Source organism: Lithobates pipiens, unplaced genomic scaffold (assembly GCF_037356315.1).
Source record: "Lithobates pipiens isolate NorthernLeopardFrog02 unplaced genomic scaffold, aLitPip1_a1.2 Scaffold_30, whole genome shotgun sequence".
NCBI classification, from domain to species: Eukaryota; Metazoa; Chordata; class Amphibia; order Anura; family Ranidae; genus Lithobates; species Lithobates pipiens.
In genome coordinates this window covers 127,801,664-127,821,583 of record NW_027507791.1, presented here as the reverse complement: position 1 = coordinate 127,821,583, position 19,920 = coordinate 127,801,664, and the positions used below count along the sequence as shown (strand labels likewise).

The 19,920-nt window shown below is 44.9% G+C and overlaps 1 protein-coding gene across 2 annotated transcripts in view; it reads right to left on the bottom strand.

Moving 5' to 3' along the window:
- The window catches only part of SEC23A (SEC23 homolog A, COPII component), a 256,161-nt gene that overhangs the window by 212,512 nt on the left and 23,729 nt on the right, over positions 1–19,920 (bottom strand). For both annotated transcript variants that reach the window (XM_077464838.1, XM_077464839.1), the window contains exons 4-5: positions 19,540–19,626; positions 16,348–16,584 (exon numbers count right to left, since the gene is read on the bottom strand). In XM_077464838.1, the coding sequence (XP_077320964.1) occupies positions 16,348–16,584; positions 19,540–19,626 (324 nt within the window). The remainder of the gene's footprint in view (positions 1–16,347; positions 16,585–19,539; positions 19,627–19,920) is intronic.

Sequence of the window (19,920 nt, the reverse complement as noted above, 5' to 3'; positions counted from 1 at the left end):
GGTTGATGTGAAATGATGAAGTATACATTAATGTGAACACTACATATGTATATTTATCGGTCCACGGCATAAGGTAGGGAGCCCTAGGGTCCTTTCATCTTCTTACACATTTTACATTTGCTTTCCCATTCCGTCCTCCTCTTTCCATCTCCAACCTCCAGCTGGTGTACTATTTGTGTGCCTGCATTAACAACCAAAAGACGGGAAAGTGAGGGGGGAAAGACACAGGTGAGGGGGGAGGTAGGATGAATGAAGTAGAACAGGGGTAGATTATTAGGGTGGAACAAGCTGGGGCCCTGGTTGATTCACGACGGCCCAGAGGTTCAAATGTACTAATGTGCCTGTTCTATTAGAGAATGAAATGTTTCCATATTGCCCATGTCTTATATATTTTTCCTGTTGGTGTCTCGCAGAAAGCACTACTTCTTCCAGCTTACTGATATCTTCTACCTTCTGAATCCAGCTTGTCACTGTTGGCGGTGTTTGGCTCTTCCAGCAGAGTGGAATACATGCTTTGGCAGCATTTAATAGGTTACATACAAGCGACTTTTTGTAGGATTTTGCTGACATGGTAGAAACATGTAATAGGAAAAAGGCCAGATCATCTGAGATATTGTACTCTGTAAATTTCTGACTGATTTCTCAAATTTTGGCCCAGAAAAACATAAGCTTATGGCAGGACCAAAACACATGCAGTATCATGCCTCTGTTTTAGACATCTCCAGCAGAGTTCAGACGTCTCTGGGTATTAGATATGTAAAGCTTGTGGGGTGAGGAACCACCTTGTTAGGAGCTTGTAATTTGTCTCCTGTGCTTTGGTACAGATTGAGGATTTTAAGGTAAACATAATTATGCGTTGAACCTGGGCTAACGTAAAAGTGCGGTCCAGGTCTTATTCCCACTTACTGATTAAGTTTAACATCATTTCCTCTGCTGGGGAGATCAAGAGGCTGTACATCAGGGACAACACCTACGGAAAGGTGTCCTCTGCCATACAGAGTTCCTCAAATGTTGTCAATGGCTTATTAAAACGTTGTGGGTTAGGTATAGACATGAGGAAGTGCCTTAATTGGAGAGCAGTCCAGAGTGCTAGCTTAAATCAGGGCTCGACAAACCCAAGGCGCCAGGTCGCCAATGCGACCAGAAATCGCAACCTGGCGCCTAAGCTGCCACCAGCCCACTCACTATTGATGCCCCAGACATGCAGCACATTAACACTGACTGCCGTCCTCCTCCCTTGTCCACACTCAGCGGCGCCGCGCTAAGTGTGTGAAACTGACAAGCAACGGAGTGAGGAGGATCTGTCAGATTTCAGCTTGATGTCAGGGTGGGCGGGACCCAGCAGCTATCAAACACCAGCCAAAGGGATCTGGGCGGGCCGCTACGTGTATGTGGCCCCGCCCCTTTTCTTAAGAAGCCCAATCATTGGCTGGTGTTTGATAGCTGCAGAGACCGGCCCACCCGGCCGGGCCCCGCCCACCCCGACATCAAGCTCAAATCTGACATATCCGCTTCTCTGTTACTTGTCAGTTTCACACCCCGGCTGGGTCCCGCCCATTCCGACATTAAGCTCAATTCTGACAGCTCCTCTGTTACATTTCAGTAACAGAGTGCTCCGTGTGAAACCTGCCAGTGCCAACCAGTGCCACCTGCCACCGCCAATCAGTGCCACCTGCCAGTGTCAGTGCCACCACCAATCAGTGCCACCTGCTAGTGCCAACCAGTGCCACCGCCAATCAATACCACCTGCAACCACCTACCAGTGCCACCCAGTGTGACCTACCAGTGCCACCTGCCAGTGCCAACCAGTGCCACCTGCCAGTGCCACCTGCCACCGCCAATCAGTGCCACCGCCAACCAGTGCCACCTGCCACCACCAATCAGGGCCACCTGCCAGTGACTAGTGCCACCGCCAACCAGGGCCACCTGCCAGTGACTAGTGCCACCGCCAACCAGGGCCACCTGCCAGTGACTAGTGCCACCGCCAACCAGGGCCACCTGCCAGTGACTAGTGCCACCGCCAACCAGGGCCACCTGCCAGTGACTAATGCCACCGCCAACCAGGGCCACCTGCCACTTCCAAACCAGTGCCACCTGCCAATCAGGGCCACCTGCCAGTGCCAATAGTGCCACCTGCCAGTTCCAAACCAGTGTCACCTGCCAATGCTATCTGGCAGTTCCACATGCCTGCCAGTGCCAGCCAGTGCCACCTGCCACCGCCAATCAGTGCCACCTGCCAGTGCCACCGCCAATCAGTGCCACCTGCCAGTGCCACCGCCAATCAGTGCCATCTGTCAGTGACAACTAGTGCCACCGCCAACCAGGGCCACCTGCCATCATCAACCAGGGCCACCTGCCACTTCCAAACCAGTGCCACCTGCCAATCAGTGCCACGTGCCACCACCAGTGCCACCTGCCAGTGCCAATAGTGCCACCTGCCAGTTCCAAACCAGTGTCACCTGCCGGTGCCATCTGGCAGTTCCACGTGCCTGCCAGTGCCAGCCAGTTCCATCTGTTGCCAGCCTTACTCTTTCTGGTCAGCCCATAACCCTGATGTAACAGCGTTTCAATGGAGTTATTGACTGGGTGCTCCATTGTGAGTTAGGAATAGGAGGTGAAAATGAGTGGCCTTACCCCGGGAGCCGACAATCCATACCACTCTAAAAAAACAAAAAAACTGGCTCCTAACTTTTTTAACTGGCTCCTAAATTCAAAGCAAATTTGTCAACCTCTGGCTTAAATGAAACTGTGGCGCATGCAAGTGTTTCTATCGAGGTCCAAGATCCGTTTGTCAGAAAATGTGCCCTTGTGCGGTTAGCTTTGTATAGCATGTCTCTGATTTGGGGATCCATCCCAGGAGGGAATTGAGGGTTGCCTATGATGGGAAATAAAGGTGATTTAGTCGTGGATAGCAGGTGTGTAAAACATGCTTGTAAGCCTACGCGGATTGTTGTACCTATAGTTGGGTGTTTCTTCAGGTTTGGTGACAGGTGTTCACTGCACCAAATCGCACTCTCTAGTGGGACTTGCATTTGGGCTTGTTCCAAACGTGTCCATAATTTAGATTCCTGGTGACGGCACCAATCAATGACCCTGCCCAAATGGGTAGCCTGGTAGTAAATTCTCACATGAGAAACCGCCAGGCCCCCGTTTAACTTGGGGAGGGACAGAAGGGCACGGGGTAAACGTGGCTTTCTTATGTGTCCAAATAAAGTAATAAATTGTGCCTGTACCTTTTTAAAGAATTGTAAGGGGATTGAGATTGGGAGTGTCTGTAGCAAGTATAGAAATTTGGGTAGGATGCACATCTTGATCAAGTTACATTTGCCAAACCACGAATGCAGGCCTTTTTGCCACGAGTCTAGCAGGGCCTGGGTCTTGATCAGCAGGGGTGGGAAGTTCAGGTCGAAAGTGCAAGTTAAATCAGCTGGGACCGAGGTACCTAGATATGCGAGGATGTCCATTTGAAATGAAAACTAGAACAAAGAGTGGGCATGAGGGTAGGTGGTATTGCAACACCCATTGCCGCCGATTTAGTATAATTCATTTTCAGATTAGATATAGTTCCATAAATTTCGAATTTACAGAGGAGGTTCGGGAGTGAGATTTGTGAGGGAGAAAAGTAAATCGTCAGCATATGCTGATGATACTTTATATTGATTGTCTCCCGCCCTGATGCCTTCAATATCTGTGTTCAGTCTGATCTTGCATAGAAATGGCTCTAAGGATAGAGCGAATAAGAGGGGTGATAACGGACAACCCTGTCTAGTTCTGTTTGTGATCTGGAAAGGATCTGATAGAATGCCATTAGTTCTGACCTGTGCGGTAAGAGTTGAGTAAATTTGTGTAATCCATTTAATCATAGTTTCCCCTAGCCCAATGTTTCTGAGAACCGCAAACATGTAGGGCCAGTCAACTCGGTCAAATGCCTTTTCAGAGTCGGTGTTGACAAATATGGATGGTGTATGGGTGTGACTAGCTATATGAATGAGGTTCAGTACTTTCGTTGTTCTGTCCCTGGCTTCCCTTGTGGGGATAAACCCTACTTGATCTAGCTGAATTAGGTTTTGCACATGTCGGACTAGCCGGGTCACCAATATTTTAGTGAACAGCTTAAGGTCAATGTTTAGAAGGGAAATGGGTCTGTAATTACTACATACGGTCGGGTCTGTACCATCCTTCTGTATCATGGTGATATGTGCCTTTAAGGTGTCTCTGGTGAGGGCTGCTGTCTGTCCTGGGTCATTATAAAAAGTTACCATATGGGGGCTAAGAATCAGGAGTAGGGTCTTATAACATTGCAGGGTGAATCCATCTGGGCCTGGAGCTTTACCCGGTTTGGTTGAGCTGATTGCTAATTTCAGTTCTTCTGGAGTGATCAGGGTATCTAATTCAGCTTTGTCCTCGGGAGTCAGTGTGGACATTTGAGCAGAGGATATGTAGTCTTCTATTATTGAAGGAGTTGGTAGATTGCACAGGGTCTTGTAGTAATCTCTAAACACTTTAGAGATTTGGTTTGGTAGGCTAACTTTGGAAACTTTTGGGGTCTTTATGTGGGGGGTGCAAGTTTGTGTTTTAACGTCTCTGACTGCTCTGGCTAAAACCTTCCTGCATTTGTTCCCAGATGCATATGCTGTAAGGCGGCATCTCTGTAACCAAGGAGGTCATTAATTTGTTTACCGAGTGAAACCAGTTCCGCTTCTAAGAGGGGGCTCGGTTTGGCACATTTTAGTAGCAACTGGCTGTAGATTGTACTGCTTATCCCACCAGGCCCAGACTCTAGCCACTTTAAGACCAGGCCTTTTTATGACATTTGTCGTTTACAGGTAAAAATCTGTTTGCTACAAAATTACTTAGAACACCCATACATTATTTTTATATATATATATATACACACACACACACCCTAGAGAATAACATGGCAGATGTCACACTGTATTTGACCAGCGGTCTTTCAAACGTAATTTTTTGGAAAGAAAAATATACTTAATGATTAAAAAAAACTGTAAAGTCAGCCCAATTTTTTTTGTATAATGTCAAAGATGATGTTACGGAGAGTAAATAGATACTGCATGCTTTAAAATTGCGCACGCTCGTGGAATGACTACAAACTATGGTACTTAAAAATCTACATAGGCGACGCTTTACATTTTTTCTACAGGTTACCTCTTTAGAGGTACAGAAGATTTCTTATACAAGATTTATTGCTCTTGCTCCAACGTTTGCGGCGATTCCTCACGTGTGTGTGGTTTGAACACTGTTTACATATGCGGGCATGTCACTTTTACTCCTATAAAAAGGAATCTAAACATCCCTTCTGATAGAAATAGGCATGGTAGGTCCTCTTTATCGATAGTTCTGCAGTCAAAAAGACCTCAGATCTCTTTTACATTTAAAAGTAAAAAAAAATCCTTTGTTTATGCCTGAGAACAGAAAGTGACATCAGGCAGCACATTTCAGTCTCCTCCAAGGGCTTAGAGCCAAGGGGGAGCGTCATATCTCACACGGCGTACAGAAGTGATGTCGCCACTGGCATCACTTTCATCTGTAAGCCAGACCCCCTAACTGAGAAAAAGATACTGAGGGTTATGGCAGCTAGCTGCTGCCTAAACCCTGGTATTTAACGTCAAAATAATGACATATATTTGCAGTTAAGCAGCCGGCAAGAGCCTAAAAATGTTCCTATATACTGTATTTATTGGCATATAACACGCACCTTTTCACCCTGAAAATCGGGTGCAAATAGTGCGAGGGGCAGGACGAGTGCCGTCAGATTACATACAGCGAGAATATCCCGTTTACTCAGAGGCTTCTGTAATAGGAAATCCCATCTCCTGGGCCGGCTTTAGACCACTGTTCTGTATATCATAGAAGCCGGTCCAGGAGGCAGGCCTTTGTATTAAAGATTGTCCCTTCTGTGTCAGACGATTAAAAAAAAAGTTGAGGTGACGTCACCAGTGATCGCCACCTCAGGACCGGAAGGAGACACAGAGCCTTGTCTATGGCGTCCGGAGGTGGTGAGACCTTCACAGTCTATCACTTAAGGAGGGAGTACCCGATGTCGACCCTTATTATACCCAATGCAAGTTTTGTGTTTTTAATCTAAGAATAACTATGAAGAAAATTTGATGTGCAGCATTCCTATGACAACAGAAAATCAAACACAAGCTTTGGTTCTTTATAAAAGGCCATTGGTAGTACTATCTGGGATCGCTGAACGTGGGATAAGTTTATGTGAACGCTGCCATTCATTGGGGTTAGCTGATCTATGAGCGCAAGTTACAAGGAGAAGGACACAGATGATTTACATACAAGGCTTTATTTAAGCTTCCATCTGGTAAGCGCACTCACTTCTCGGTGACGGGCACCTGTTTGCCGTTTTGTGTGGACTCACCGTGGTGTCCTGGAAAGAATTGTGATAGAGGACTTTATATTATGAACCTTGTTTTCTCCTTTTTCCTTTTAGGTTGATGAATTGTAATCTATGATGTTATTCTATTAATTTATTTTGTATGTAACGTGATTTATATCAATTTATTCACATTCATTAATTTTTTAATATTTGTGAAGGTAGTAGATTGGGGTTACGGCGCAGCTTTTAAAATCTTTTCTTTGTATTAAAGAGGCCGCCGATTAAACAGGAGATTCTCGCTGTATGTAATCTGACAGCACTCATCCCATATCCCCCCCCCGTCCCCTCCGAGGCAGCAGTAATCTGAGTTGAGGCTGCAGACATTGATCAGGCAATGGCGAAGCTGTATACGGGCATTGATGGGCATTTGTGGGGCTGTAGATGGGCATTGATGGGCAATAGTGAGGCTGCAGATGGGCACTGATGGGCAATAGTGAGGCTGCAGATGGACATTAATCAGGTTGCAGATGGGCAATGGTGAGGCTGCATTGATGGGCACTGACCCTTATTTTGCTTCCAACGTCCTTTATTCAAAACTCAAGTTTTTTTTTCCTGAAACTTCTCTCCTCAAATGAAGGTTCGTGTTATACGCCTGTGCGTGTTATATGCCAATAAATACAGTATTTCAAATCTACAGTCTTTTTTATCTATTTTTTTTTTGCATTTATATATCTTTATTTTGCGCTTCAGCAAAGCATGTGGTACAGTACAACAAAAAAGATGGCGGTTCAGAAACATTCACAAAGCATTTAACAGTAATAAACAATGAAATATGTAAATTCACATTTAGAACCATGTCGTCTTGTTTAATTCTGTTATCATTGGGAATCCAATTACATGGAAAATTATAGTTCCGAACAAGGCCCCTAGAACATACAATGCAGGGACATGTAATACTAGTGTGTAAACAGGGGTCTGTAAACATGGGTCTGACACATTCAAGCTTAAGCCATAAGAGCGTGATTTCTTTTTATTTTCTATAAAAACGAAATTAGGACATAGAAGGGGATCAGGGAGGAATGAGTGCGAAAAAAAAAAAAGGGAAGAGGGGGGTGCATAGTAAGATTACTCCGTTCAAGCAGCTTTGTTCAGACTTCCCCCTATGAGCAATACGCTTTCTTTTCTATTAGTTTTTTATTGAAATTTTAACAGGTACATAAAAATAGTAACAATAATACTGAGAGTTACATATTGTTGTCAAATACACAAGACCCCTCCATGGGGATATCAATTTTCCATCAAGTAAGTTTTAAGAAAAGGAGTTCTTCCTTTGTGTAAAATTATTTGGTTACGTTGGTTTTGAATTTATGCTAGGTACAGTAACGACTCTGTGCTCTAGGCACCCCCAATGGGATCAAACTGTTCCACAGACCACAGGGTCACATCATTTTGCAATGCCATATACACCACCAACTGATTCATCTTTATAATGGTTTACTCAATCTCAATCTGATGGTGGTTAAGAAATGGCGTATTTGCATGGCTCTCCATGACTCTAAAGGGGGAGAGGCCTTGGCCTGGATCTCCGAAATGGATCTCCATCTGCCTCCTGTCAGAAAATGTTGGAATTGGTTGGTCAAAAGAAAGTCTTTGACTCTTGTATCCTCCAAGCCTGGAATAAATTCTTGAGCACCAATTATAGGAGACATGAGATTAACAGTATACTGAGCGCATCCTAGGCAGTTCGTTTTGACCACTACTGCCACTGTAGTACCTATCATAAAATGCCGTTTCACCATTAGCGGGAGAGGTTTAGACTGCCAGGCCTACCCATCCCTTTTCTGACTTATGTTTGATCCAATCTAACATACGGGACATATGGATTGCATAGTAATACCTAAAGGGATCCGCAAAGCCAACTCCCCTTCTCTCCTTGGGCAGAGTAAAAAGTCGGTATGAAATACGCTTGGTTTTGTGGCCCCATAAAAAGTTCAGCAATTCCACTTTAGTTGCGCAAAGGAAAGAGCGTGGAATGGCCACCTAAGTTCTGGGCGCTGGGCAGAGGATTTCAATAACTGGCTCCTAATTTTTTCATCTGGCTCCTAGATTCTAAGCAAATTTGTCCAGCCCCGATATAAAAGATGGTATGATAGCAGCAGTTCTATTTATTTTACTTTTGTATTGTCATAGTGTGAGAGCATTCATTATTTATTCAGTATACTGTAGCAGGTTGTGACAAAGAACTTTTAGACTATTGTGAAGACATGTTACTCAAGAAATGTAGTTGCTCTGATCAGCAAAGTCCAAAGTCTCAGTCTATTGTGCTGTTTTCAATGTCGAATGGCAACTGAATACCAACGGAGCTATCTCCCAATCTCCTCACACAGAAAAAAAATGACAAACACACTTCTGCTTAACTTGCAATACATGCTTTTTCTTCATGTGTGTGCATGATCCAGGATTGTCCATACAAACTACTATACCAGTCAAATGTTTAAAACATACATATATCTACTAGTTTCTGCCCCAAGAAAAAGCAAAGTAGACTTTATATCCAGAAGTCATTATCATCATCTTCCATTTAGGACTTGAAGTGATTCTAAAAGTTATTTTTTAAACAAAATACCATACAGGTGAATATTATAAGTGCAAAAATAGTGAACATAAACAGTATGTTGCTGTTAAAGCAACCACATTTAAAATTATATGAATCCAAACCAAATATGCGTAAAAAAATATAGGTAAAAAAATTAGAGTTACGCTTACCGGTAACGTCTTTTCCAGTAGTCTTTCAGGACAGCCACTATGAGAGATAGACTCCTCCTCTTCCTCTGGAAACACTGCGCCAGCCCATAAATTCTTACTTCCCCTGCCGGACCTCAGTTTATATCGAGAATACCTCCGGCCAGCTGGGGAGACACAAGAACACATTAATAACATATTTATCAAATACCATTATCTTGCTGCGCTCTGGTCTTTTGTAAGACACCCCCCAATTTTCGGGTGGGAACTAGGGCTGTCCTGAAAGACTACTGGAAAAGACGTTACCGGTAAGCGTAACTCTAATTTTCCCTAATCGTCTTTCAGGACAGCCACTATGAGAGGATAAGCGAGCACTTAACAGTTAGGGTGGGACTACAGCTTGCAAAACCTTTCGCAAAAAGGTCTGTTCACCTGCCGACACCAGATCCACTCTGTAGTGCTTTACAAAAGTGGAATAGCTGGACCATGTCGCTGCTCTGCAAATCTGCTCTGGCGTTGCTCCCGCTCTTTCTGCCTGGGAGGCTGCCATAGCTCTAGTGGAGTGTGCTCTAATACCCACTGGGATTTCTTTCCCTGAACTAAATAAGCCTGCTCGATGGCTACTCTGAGCCACCTAGCAATAGTGCGCCGGGACGCCTTACAACCTTCCCTGGCCCCGGAAAACAAAATAAATAAGGAATCTGACCTTCTAAATGACTTGGTCAGTTCCAGATAGTGTAGGATACATCTCCTAACATCCAATAATGGAATTTTAGTTCCTTCTCACCGGAGGGATTGGGACAAAAAGAGGGCAAAACAATTTCCTGGCTTCTATGAAAGCTGGATACCACCTTCGGCAAAAAGGCTGGATCGGTCTTTTAAAACTATCCGATCCGGAAAAATAACGCCAAAGGGAGTCCTGACTGATAAGGCCTCCATCTCACTGACCCTCCTAGCAGTTGTCACTGCTACCAGAAACACTGACTTCAGAGTAAGCTCTCTCAGAAGACACTCCTTTAAAGGCTCAAAGGGGGGTCCAGTTAAGCTCTGCAAAACTAAAGATCAATCCCATCTGGGAAAGGACAGGCCCTGGACCGGTCTCTGTCTGGACAGGGCCCTAAAGGACCTGACTACCCATGGGTTGGCAGCCAAATGATCCTCTAAATAAACACTGAGGGCTGATACTTGACCCCTAAGGGTACTAATGGATAAGCCCTTATCTGCCCCACATTGTAAAAATTCCAACACTGCGGAGGAGCTCCGTACTGGGAAAGAGTTCTCTGCGCACCACTTGTTGAAACGTAAGCAGACCTTTTCATAGATCTGGCGAGTTTCCTTTTTTCTACTGTCCAGGAGGGTAGAAACTAGTTTCTGTGAAAATCCCTTAGATTTTAATAAACCCTCCTCAGTAGCCAGGCCGCTAACTTCCACTGGCGTACCTGTGGGCAGAGGACTGGCCCCTGAGAGAGAAGATCGTCCATGAGGGGGCAAGAGTAAGGGAGGTTCTACCGCCAACTGCTTTAGCATTGAGAACCATGCTCTCTTGGGCCAATGTGGAGCCACCAGAATCAGAGATGTGCTTTCCATCTGAAACTTTCTCAGAACTGCTGGCAACAACGCTGGGGGTGGGAAGGCATAGCAAGTTCTGAAGTGCCAATTCTGTCTCAAAACGTCCACCCCTAAGGCTCCTTCTCCCCTTTTTAGGGAGAAAAAACAGGGGGTTTTTGCATTGTTTCTGGACGCGAACAGGTCCACCTCCGGAGACCCCCATCTCCTTATTATGAGATTGAAGACCTCCTGGTTGAGAACCCAATCGTCCTCCCTCCACCTTTTTTGGCTGAGAAAAGTCTGCTACCACGTTTTTCTCTCCCCTCAGAAAAACTGCTGAGAGTGAAAGGGGGTAGGTTTCGGCCCAGGACAGGATCTCTGTCGCTAAAGACAACAGGGTTCCGCTTCTCGTGCCACTCTGTTTGTTCAAATAGGCCACTACGGAAGAGTTGTCCGACCGCACCTGAATGTGGTGACCCCGGAGCTCTTTTTTGAAGAATTTGAGGGCTAGTCCCACTGCGCTTAATTCTTTCTAGTTGGACGATCGAGTCAACTCGCCGTCCCCCCGGGTGCCCTGGGCTAGACGGGAACCCAAATGTGCCCCCCAACCTTTTCCACTTGCGTCTGTGGTTACTATCCGAGAAATCGGGATGAGCCACAGACGACCTTGCGACAGATTTGTCACTTTCCTCCACCACCGGGGGGGGGATCTCCTTACCTGGTGTGGAATATGAACTAAGGCGTCTAGGGCCTCCTGACTGTGGTCCCACACCCCTAGGATGAAGGACTGTAGGGGACGAAAGTGTAGCCCTGCCCACTGCACTGCTGGAAGGGTGGATGTAAGGAGATCCAGTACTGACATCAGAACCCTTATGGAAACCAGCTGGTTGCTCTGAAGAGAGGCCACCGCACTGTCCAGTTTTGTACCTTTTCTCTTGGTAGAAAAAAACTCTCAACAGTGTTGAGTCCAACAGGAAACCTAGGTAGGAGATCTGTTGTGAGGGGATCAGGCTGGACTTTTCCAAGTTCAGAAGCCACCCCAGGTCTGTAAGGACCCCTTTGGTTGGATCGAGATCCCTAACCAACTGTGTTGGGGATGCTGCAAATAAAAGCAGGTCATCCAGGTAGGCAATTATACATATCCCCTGGAGCCGAAGAAAGGCCATGGCTTCTGCCAGGACTTTGGTAAATATGCGGGGTGCAGAGGATAGCCCGAATGGCAGGGCCTGAAACTGAAACTGTTTCTCCGCCCAGATCTATGGCAAGGCGTAGAAACCTCTGCGAGGCTTCCGCTATAGGGATGTGTAAATACGCGTCCCTTAAGTCCAGGGATACCATGAAACAGTTGTGGGGCAGAAGCGCCTTTACTGAAAAGATCGATTCCATGCGGAATCTTTTGTATGTCACTGAAGCGTTCAGGGGCTTTAAGTTCAGAAACAACCTGAACTTCCGAGGGTTTTTTCACTATGAAGATGTGAGAAAAAAAACCCCTTCCCTCTGCTTTTGGGACCCTGAGAATAACATCCTGATTCTCCAATTCCCTCAGAGCTTCTAGCAAGGCCTCGGCCTTTACCATGCACCTGGGTAGATGCGTGACAAGGAGCCTTTGAGGGGGTGGTCTTAGGAATTCCAAGAGGTACCCCCTTCTTACTACCCCTAAAATAAATTGATTGGGGGATATTGTCTCCCACTGTGGAAGAAAGGCCCCCAGTCTTCCTCCCCCTGTAGCTGGAAAGTCACTGGGTTTTACGGGGCTGGATAGGAGGGCGAAAAATCGCCCCTTCTCTGCCCCTGCCTTTTTGGGGCCAGGTTCTCTTTTTTTTTCCCCCCTGGTTTAGAGGTTTCCCTACGCCCCTGCGGAGGAAACCTCTTTTTTGTTGGTACGGGGGTTTTCCGTTTGAGAGGAAAGGACTTTTTCCTGTCCGCTGTCCGGTCTAGAACCGTCTCTAGCCCTGGGCCAAACAGGAGGTCCCCCGTCAGGGGTATCCCACATAGCTTTATCTTGGAGGCATTATCCCCTGGCCATGTTTTTAACCAGAGGGCCCTTCTGGCCGAATTGGCTAGAGCCGCCGTTCTGCCCGACATGCGGACGGACTCAGCAGAGGCATCAGCTATGTAAGTGATCCCTCGCAGCATAGTAGGGAAGGATGACAGAATGGTTTCAATATGTTGTTGGATCTGTGAGAGCCAGTGCTCTAAATTGCGAGCCACAACTGTAACTGCTATTTCAGGCTTTAAATTGCCGATAGCCGAATCCCACGTCTTTTTAAGCAGAGAGTCAATCCTTTTGTCCATGACATCTGCCAAGGCCCCCATGTCTTCAAACGCCAAATCTGTGTGTCTGGAGACCTGGGAGAACGCGGCATCCAATTTGGGACTTTTATTCCAAAGGCATGCCGGGTCCTCTGAAAATGGGAACCTTCTTTTGAGGGATCTAGATAAAAAGGGGTTTTCCCGGATCCTGCCACTCCTTTTTAAACTGTTTCCATTAAAACTTTGTGTACTGGAAACACCCTTCTTTTTGGCTCCCCTAAACCTGAATACATTTGGTCATGCAGGGTTAGGGGCTTTTTATCCGTCTGGATACTGAGGGTTGCATAAATTGCCTTTAAGAGGTCCCTACCTCATAAGGGATAACTTATATCTGGAGGCTTTCCTGGACCCGTCCTGGTCCTCCCCCTCGGAGCCCTCCTGGGAATCGGAAGAGGAACTATCTGGAAGTTCCCTACCTGTCCCTGAAGGGCCTGCAACCTCTGTCCCCCCTGTACTAAGCAGGTTGGACTGGAGCAGAACTCTGTGCTAGAGGTGGGGTTGTATCCTGGGGAGATGGACCCGTGGGAACAACACTTTGGTCCAAGATTCCCCTAAAATGTCCCTACAGGAGGCACACTTCTTTTTAGAGCTATGCGTAGACCAAGTTTTTTCCGTAGCTTTCAAAAAAAAAGGAAAAAAGAAAAAAACAGAAAAAGACAAAGACAATCAAAAGCTCGGGATACAACCCTGGGAGTGCACTAGACCCTTTTTTAAAACGAAGGGATCTGAGCCTCCCTTCCCCCCTGGCCACCCAGGGGGTCTGCCCCCCCACCCATGATAGAACCATACATTGGGGTGGGGGGATCCTAGATAGAGAGAACCCCTCCCCAGGGCGCTCTTACCTTAGGAATGCTGGAGATAGAGTCTGTCGTTTGAGCCTCAGCTTCCGACATGACTGCAGGTGGCTGCTTACTACAGAGTTCCACGTTGCCTGTGCACGTTCTGAACTCATCTCCAGCTTGTGCCCGGACCTCCTATCAGCTCCACGACCCGGAACCGGAAGTCGATCGTATTTCGAGGTCAAGCCTTCGTTTCCGCCGGATATGACGTCGCCCGTCGTTCGGCCCGCTCGGTTCAGAGAAAAAAAGGGGCGGACTGTACCCATGTACAGGGAAATCTTCCGAACGGCTTGCCAGCTGCGTCCCTGTAGACGCGATAGGAGTCCCCCACGACCTGAAGCCGCGCTCGACTCGGAAGGGGTGGCAGTACCTGGTGAGGTAAGTAAACCGTTCGACCCGTCCGACACACGGACGTTGGTTTCGAACGGTTTGAACCCAGCTTTCTCCAAACGAAGCCCCTGCTTCTTTCAACCGGGTTCTTTTAACGAAAAAACGGCCACAGCCTCCCCAGCTGATCGGCCTGGTTCCTTGCACAGTGTCTCCCCGCCGGAGGAAACACTAATAACTGAGGTCCGGCAGGGGAAGTAAGAATTTATGGGCTGGCGCAGTGTTTCCAGAGGAAGAGGAGGAGTCTATCTCTCATAGTGGCTGTCCTGAAAGACGATTAGGGAAAACAATGCGTGTAAAAAAACAATATCATGCATATAATGTCAATCGAGAGCCAAGAGGACAGCGATTCTATCTGAATACACAGAAGGACAAAAGTGGATCCCCAAAAGCTTTTAAAGAACCGCACACCACCTCAGTGTAAGGGGGGGGGGGGGGCTTACCAGTTACGAGCAGAAATAGCACTTTATGCAATCCACAGGGCAATTGACTTCAACAAACATCCACACCACTATATGGACATGGTATTATATACCCTGGGCGCCAATGAATCCATCATACACCCAGCCGTGCAGGTCCTGAGGGATCAATGCACGTGCAACGCTGAGCCAGTGCCCGCTACTGTTCCCTCGGGACCTGCATGGCTTTTGAGGATCCACATCTGTCCTCCTGTGGTGTATTCAGAGAGGATCACTATCCTCTTGGCTCTTCATTTGGGACTTTATGCTTGATATTGTTTTTACATACTGTATTTATTGGCCTAAAACACACACTTTCATCTTAAAAATCGAGTGCAAATAGTGTGTGTGTGTGTGTGTGTGTGTGTGTGTGTGTGTGTGTGTGTGTGTGTGTGTGTGTGTGTGTGTTATACGCCTATACTACAATTTTAGCTACCTCGGGACAGGGAGGGGGGCGGGACGAGCGCCATCAGATTACATATAGTGGGAATCTCCCGTTTACTTGGCGGCCTCTGTAATAGGAAGTCTCGTCTACTGGGAAGCCATTGGACCACTGTTCTGTCTATCATAGGAGATTCTCACGGTATGTAATCTGTAGCCGCTCATCCCGCCCCCCTCCCTGTCACCTCTAGGCTGCAGATGGGCATCAGACTGCACTGATGGCAATGGTGACTAAGTTCCTTATTTAAAATGTATGTTTTTTTCCTGAAACTTCCCTCTTAAAATGAATGCGAGTGTTATACACCTATGCGTATTATACGCCGATAAATATGGTTGTATTGGTTTTTATACATATTTGGTTTGGATTCATGTATTTTAAAATGTGGTCGCTGTGGGGGGCAACATATATGTTCATTATTTTTGCACTTATATTATTCACGTTTATATATTTTTAGGGCTGCACTTTTGTATAACAAAATGTGGTTACTGTATAGTAATAGTAAACTAGTAAATATAGTGCCAGCAGACGATGATTACTTTATCATTTTGGGCCCTAGCATGGTTTTCTTTTTTTTATCAAAATGTTTATTGATTTTATAACAGTTCCATTAATATTCCATAGCATATCACATTTCCAATACTTTCAAATATAAAATCCTTTTACAGATATGCCGTACACATTCCCTACCCAAAAAAAAAAAAAAAAGGGGGGGGGGTTTCTTTTTCTAAACATGTTATACTTACCTGCTCTGCGTAATGGTTTTGATAAAGCAGCCCCGATCCTCTTCTTTTTTGGCGCTCCTGGCTATGGTAATGGTTTTGCACAAAGCAGCTCCGATCCTCTTCTTTTTGGCGCTCCTGGCTTCTCCGCCCTGCAGAATGTCCCTTGCTCATAGCCTCTTGTTATGGAGGCACTCAAGCAGACTCGCTCCCAAGCTGCGCTGTCTGTTTATTCACACACAGAGCATGGCTCGGCCCGCCCCTTACTCTCTCCTCATTGGCTCACTGGCTGTGATTGAGAGCAGCAAAGCTGCCAATGGCTTGTGCTGCTATGTGAGCCAATGAGGAGAGTGAGACCCGGGAGAGCCGCTACTCTCATGCCCATCGCTGGATTGAGATGGGGCTCAAATATAATGGAGGCTGCGGGTGAGCTGCAACCAGAAGGTTTTTTACCGTAAAGCATAGAATGCATTAAGGTGAAAAAAAACTTGAGCCATTAGAACCAAAAAAAGAGAACAGGTAATGACAACCGATTGTAATCACTCACCTGAAGTTGTTTTGCAGATAGATCTTTGGTTCCACGGAAAACATAGCTTTTAGAGATGCCTTCACAGCCCAGTTCATGTACATGGACCATGCGGCCAAATGTGATGAGTCCCACCAAAGCAGTTGCAGGCAGCAGGCTCAGAGACATTTGCATGGATTCTTTCAGAGCCTGAAGATCTTCATCTTCCATGCAGGTGTCCACAACATAAAGGAAGATCAATGGCATCTGAGGACCTCGCTTTAGTTCAAACAAAAACAAAGACATGAACATAGGTGGATACATAGACTGACAAATAATGTACTGTATTCACATTCGTAGTCAAGGAGAACAAAAATACATGCCTTATTTTTAATTTTGCCCAAAACTAAGCAAATTTTAAACTGCATCATATTCTGTTATACATATGTGGTAGACAATGTACTGCAAACTCCATCATTTGAATGCTTTAGCAACACTGGTACCACAAAAATAACAAAATTACAAAAAAAGATATTAATTATAATCACTGGACAAAATAGTGCATTCATTCATAAAGGAAGTCTAGCCAGAGATTGATTTCATTTTTGGTGAAATCATTTCCTTTATTATTTAAATTACTCTCCACCATAAACCAAAAATTTAATGATTTGGATAGAATCATTGATGCGTAATTGGACCTCCAGTTTAACCCTTTAAAGTCAGAGCCATTTTTTCCCTTTTGTTTGCACAAGTTTAAAAAATCCCCAAAGCTCTGTGCTGTAACTTCTTTTAGAACGAATAAAAATTATTTATAAAAAAATAAAAATAAAAAAATCCTCTAAGCCCAGTTTATCTATCGCACATTTCCAGTTAAGTTCCTGTGGCTATCCTTTGTGACAACATCCCAAAACAGTGCATAGGAACCCCTTTACTATGGTTGTGTGGGATTTTAATGGCACCATATACACAAAAAGCCATATTTAGCATAAAAACAAATCGTTTACATCTTTATTGTTCAAGCAATTAAAACAGATAAAATATCAGATGCAGGCAAAGCATAAAAAAGAATAATATAGCAGTATTGATCATGCTACTATGTAGGGTGTGTCAATTCTGCCCCGACGTCTTATGAAAAAGATCCTGTCACCAAAAAATGCATCACATAGGAGACAAAAAATTCCCCTATGTGATGGAAAAAAAATGATTAATAAAAAAATAAAAAATAAAAAAATAAAATGTAGGACCGGGAAATTAATACACTGGCAGATGAACTGGAGTGGCCTAAAATCTTTGCATTATCCTATAAGCTTTTAGCATTTTCCATTGCCCAAGAACGAAATTATTGTATATGCTCTAGGTGGTAAATCTGCCCTTCCATTCTTCATAAAATTGATTCTGGCATCCCTGACCTATGTTGGAGCTGTTTGCAGGCTCCTGGCACTATGACTCCCCACATATTGCCCCCTTTTTTAAAGGAAGAGATATTGCAATTGTTTGCTGACCTGGTGGGCCATACATACCCCAACCAGCCCCAGCTCACTGTTTTGTCCTACAAACAGAGCAAAAAAGAGTCTGATTCGATTTTTCTTGACTGCAGCGTGACCTGTGGTTGCCAGATGCTGGAGCCAATCTTGTCCACCAACTTTAGCAGCTTGGGCTTTTGAAATGAATCAACTTGGATCCTTAGAGAATAGGATAGCCTAGGACAGGGATCTTCAAACTACGGCCCTCCAGCTGTTGCAAAACTACACATCCCATGAGGCCTTATAAAACTCTGATATTTACAGACATGACTATGCATGATGGGAATTGTAGTTCATGAACAACTGGAGGGCCATAGTTTGAAGACCCTTGGCCTAGGACAAATACAAATCGTACTCTCACAATCTCATATGGGCTGTCTGGAAACATTTCTAGTACTCATCTACCTTTGATACTTTTACTTCCACTGCGCTTTAGTCTGGCAGGTTGCTCTGGGATCCTCTCATCAGCTTATGTTGCCTCCTGTTGTCTTTGTAGATACTCGTGGCCTTTTTACCCCCTCCCCTCCCCTTATTATCATTAATATTCTCCCCCACCTTTTTTTTTCCCTTTCTTTTGCTGCTCCTGGTTATACGCTTTCTGCTGATCTGTAATACTAAGTTTCAGGAGTGCTCCTTTTATAGGATTCTGTGTTATCATGCCCCTCCTACATAATAATATGCTTTGTTCTCTCTCCTATTTTTAAGATCCATGTTTCTGTACATTTTATGATCTTGACTGTATTATGGAATTGAGGGCCGTTTTCCTATTTCATATGTATATGGACTGATTATTCTTGAAACTTGCATTTTTACTGTGCATTACCCATATATGCAGGCACTGATATGATCAGACCCCTCTGACCCGTTTGTACTTTACGGACATGTTATGGCATTTGTCGATAAGTCTTATTGGACATGCAAATAAGACTTATCGACAAAAAAAGCATATTTTAACATGCATGTAAAAACAGCTCTGGTAGAAAAGTGGTTAAACTGAAAGTTTAGTTGGGCTTTAGCAAAGCACATACATAATCTTAAAATGCTAACAATTTCTAGCATCACAGATTCACACACAAAATGTCCCTATGGAAAAATTAGAAAGCTGCTGGATGAGGTAAAAAACAAAACAAAAGGGTGTATAGCATAACTAATGAAATTCTCAGGTCAGGGTTGCCAACTGTCATTAAATCTACTGACAGCTTGTAAAATAAATATAGGCAATTTTTACAGCCATCAGTAAATGAGCACATTTGCCAATCCTGCTCCTCTAGTTGCGGCTGCAGAGCGATCTCAACTGTACTCTGCCTGCTGCCTCTCTGTATAGATAGGTATTTGGAACCCGAGGCTTGTCTGTCGGCAACAGCTCCTGAAGCCTGTGCCCACGGCCCCAGTTACACTACACTCTCCTCGATTTGGGGAAAAATGGGGCACCTCTGTACTTTGCACACAGCACACCCTTGAACCCTGAGGTTGCCATTATGGGTATTGTCAGTGTTTGCAGATTGTATTTATACCATATAAATATTGATTGTTTTAGTTTCTAATAGAAGTTCTGTCACTTTTTGAGGTAGTCAGTAAATTCTCCTTATTTGGCCAGTAAAAAAAGTTGTGGCAGGTTGGCAACCCTGTCTCAGGTGTACACTACAGTAATATAACGTGAGTAGCATAGGAAAGGAGACTTTAGTTAAGTGTTAAGAAAAGTCTATGGCACCTGGACCACATATTCGATGCTGGAAAACTGTGGCAGGAGTTCTGCGGGCTGGTTCATTTCAGAGATGCCAGCATATGTAGGAGGAAACTGGAAAAAAAGAAATTACAGTGAGCAAAGAAACAAAATATATATACATACATTTGAGCTTTCACATGGCAGCAAAGAAAATTAAAGTGGTTCTAAGCCTCAGATATGAAATATGAACAAAGCATGTCCCTCTATAGAGTGTAATTGTCTCAGTTAAGAGCATTAAGGGGGTTATTTACGAAAGGCAAATCCACTTTGCACTACAAGTGCACTTGGAAGTGCAGTCGCTCTAAATCTAAGGGGTAGATCTGAAATGAGCGGAAGCTCTGCTGATTTATCATCCAATCATGTACA